General features: G+C 54.0%; 1 protein-coding gene across 1 annotated transcript; it reads left to right on the top strand.

Moving 5' to 3' along the window:
• Positions 1-487: 487 nt before the first annotated feature.
• On the top strand, positions 488-2,227 carry LOC104528356 (FAS-associated factor 2; the record flags this gene model as incomplete). Its single annotated transcript, XM_010172335.1, has 3 exons — positions 488-659; positions 818-961; positions 1,438-2,227. Coding segments are annotated over 3 exons (499 nt in total), but the record flags the coding sequence as incomplete, so codon positions are not given.
• Positions 2,228-3,337: the final 1,110 nt, after the last annotated feature.

Below are 3,337 nucleotides of genomic sequence, written 5' to 3' on the forward strand. Positions count from 1 at the left end.
GTGGGCACGAGCTCCAGTCCCTGATAACTCCGTAGGGATTTGCAGGCTGTGTCTGAAGCAGGATGCCACCCTATAGTCTTCTCTCTGCCCCACAGTCTGTGGGGAACACAGTAACATGTTTTGATGCCTCTGGTTTCTGAAATGTGTGAGGAATTACCAGAAGGAGATAAAACCACAGAGTCTCAAGTACAAGGCTGAAATCCTGGGCACTGCTTACGTGCTGTCTGTCCACCCTGTCAGGCTGTAGTGAGTGAGAAGTCTTGTGTTGAGTTCATTTCCCCTCAACCCAGGGAAACAGCTTGTGTGCTTGGGACTGGAGACCCAGCTTGCCTTTTTAGGAGCTCGTGGTGCTCTGAACGAGGCGTTACTGGATGTGTGTGCTCCCACCAGTTTGAGGCTGTACCTGCACCCTCAGGTCAGCCATCGGCCTGACATGCCTTGACTTCGGGGCCTGCTGGGGCTGACCGCTCCTTGCTCACGTTTGCAGGGAAGAGAGGAACCAAACCCAAGTTCTGAGGCAGCAGCAGGATGAGGCATATCTGGCATCCTTGCGTGCGGACCAGGAAAAGGAGCGCAAAAAGAAGGAGGAACGGGAGAGGAAGAAGAAGAAGGAGGAGGAAGTGCAGCAGCAAAAACTGGCAGAGGAGAAACGGAGACAGGTGAGAGCAGACTGACTGCTGGAGGGGCTGCTGAGCCCTGTTGGATGCTCATGGCTTGAGTGTCCTCTGAGCTTCCTGGAGCAGATGTGCTGCAAGGGACAGGCATAAAGGTCAGTTCAGTGCCTGCCCATTGCTCCTGCTCCCTCCTTGCTTTGCAGACGCTGCAGGAGGAGAAGGAGCGGAAGTCCGAATGCCTTCCTCCCGAGCCCCATCCCGATGACCCAGAGAGCGTTAAGATCATTTTCAAGCTGCCTAATGATTCCAGAGTGGAGCGGCGATTCCACTTCACACAGTCATTGACGGTGAGCTGGGGGCAGAGCTGATGGGCTTGCCAGAGTAAAGGAGGGTCAAGGGATTCTCCAGGTGGCTCAACAAAGCTTTGGTTCCATTGGACTTTGCCAAATGTCACCAAAGCCTGTGCCAAAAGCCTTAGCAGCAGAGTTGTTCTTGGATAAGGACGGTGTCTTGGGGCCTTGTCCTACCAGCTTAGAAGAGAGATATTAGAAGAAAAAAATGGAAGAAATTTTTTCCCACCTTCTGAAAAGCTGAGACTTTTTGCTCCCCATTAAATAATGGTGTAGGAAGAGCCAGAAGGTGTCTGGACTCCCCAGGTACTTTGTGACACGTTTCATGCATGCTCAGAAAATGGCTGTCTCATGTCTACAATGCCGTGATGGTACAAATTTGGCACCTTTGCCCCCCTGTGAGACCCCGTGGATGTGATCTGGCAGTGTCTTTGCTCCTCCAGCTGGCAGTTATTTCTGTGCTTCTTTCCCAGGTGATCCACGACTTCTTGTTCTCCTTGAAAGAAAGCCCTGAAAAGTTCCAGATCGAGGCCAACTTCCCTCGCCGTGTCCTGCCCTGCCTCCCTACAGAGGAGTGGCCCAACCCACCCACGCTGCAGGAGGCCGGACTCAGCCACACGGAAGTCCTCTTTGTGCAGGACCTCACGGACGATTGACACTTTTCCAGAAGACACAAAATGGAAAGAGAAATTCATATTATTATTATAATACAATATTTTTTTTAAAAGACTGCGTACAACCAAGGGATCAGAGACCACATCGCCTGTGCCAGCTGTGCTGTGTGTGTGCACTGGCGAGAGGAGGTGTGTGCACGTCCTCACACACCCATGTACACAGCCATCCCCTACACTTGGAGGGCAGAGAGGGAGGGGAGCTGGTGTTGCCCCTCCGCCCTCTCTGGGGAGGAACAGGAATGGCAGCTCTCAGTAATTATTGCTTTTATTGACAACAATAACAATAAAACCCCAACAACCTGACATCTTGTGAAGATTTGATACTCTGCTGCTCCTGACAGCCAGAAGACTGGGCACCTGAACGTGCTGGGAGTGGGGTGGGAGGGAAGGGCTGGACAGAATCTCTTCAGCTTCCCTCTGTGTATAAATATCTTTCTTTTAATATTTCTCTTGCTTTGTAATGACCAAAGGAGAATGGGGTTGACTATAGTATTAACTTTTTGATAAAGAGCTGGTTCAATTCTTTACCCGTGTGGGGTCTTGCCCAGGGTTCTTAGCCTGCGTAGTGTAATAAACTCTGCCTCTAGCATCTCTGTGACAGTGCTTTCTGCCTCTGCCCCCCCGCCTCAACCCAGCACTGGGGAGGGGGTTCCAGCTGCTGTGGCTCTACAGTAACTCCTGGGTACACTGAGCGTGTGGCCTTGTGTGAGGCCAGGTCTTGGAAGAGGTAATTTGGTGTAAGACAAACAAAAAATGTGTATTATGAGGGAGGGGCAGTGCTGGGGTTGTTGCTGTGCTGCCTGCCCAGGGTGTGAACTTGGGTGAGGACTGGGGAGGAAGGAGATGGCCCTTCCTTTGCTCCAAGGGCAGGGTCACCCCTCCTGGACCAAGTTAGAAGTGGAAGAAAAGACAAAAGTGCAGGGTGGGAAAGGGTGGGTGTAAGTCTCTCTTCCTCCCAAGGCTTGGTCATGGCTGTGGAGCTGCCCTCAGCTCCTGTCCACAGGGAAAGTTCCTCCCTTGGTCTGTTGGCCACCTGTCCTGGACAGGTACCCATGCTCCTAGTGCAGCTCAGGTGCCTGCATGAAGCACAGGGGAGCAGGGTACCCCCTGTACCACAGCCTTTGCTGAAAGGTGTGCAAGGGTGGCTCCAGGGCCTGGCATGGATTCTCCTTCATCTTCCTCTCAAAGAAAAAGCTGTTCCCTTTCTGGAGCATCAGGGTTTGGGGAGTAGCAACCCTGCTCACAGCCTTGGGGAGCTGGAGCTCCTGTTCTGTTGTGTGTAGAGTGGGGATGTTTGTGCTGCTCAGCTCGCTGTGCCCACCCTGGGGCTGCTGAGGTTCCCTGGGGGCAGCCAGGCTGTGCTGGCTTCCCCCTGAGCCAGGGGGGTGTGGGGATGACCCCTCCCCAGGCTGAGCAGGGCTGTGCTGGAGGGTTGGGCTGCAGGAGAGGTGGATGCTGGAGCCACCCAGGAAGACGTGATGTCCCAGGAGGACTTTCCATCTCTGTTCATCTCCAGGTAGGAGCTGGTCCCTGGTGCTGCTGGATCACAGACCCCTTCAGGGCAGAGGACCCAGCGAGCTCTTGCTTCCAACCTGGGACTTTCCTCCGAGTCCCTCTCTGCTGCTCTCCAGCTGTGCCACCACCCCTCCACCTGCTCGGTGACAGCCTGGGGACCCCCAGCCCTGACCAGAGCACTAGC

This window comes from Antrostomus carolinensis, unplaced genomic scaffold (assembly GCF_000700745.2).
Source record: "Antrostomus carolinensis isolate BGI_N321 unplaced genomic scaffold, ASM70074v2 scaffold39467, whole genome shotgun sequence".
NCBI classification, from domain to species: Eukaryota; Metazoa; Chordata; class Aves; order Caprimulgiformes; family Caprimulgidae; genus Antrostomus; species Antrostomus carolinensis.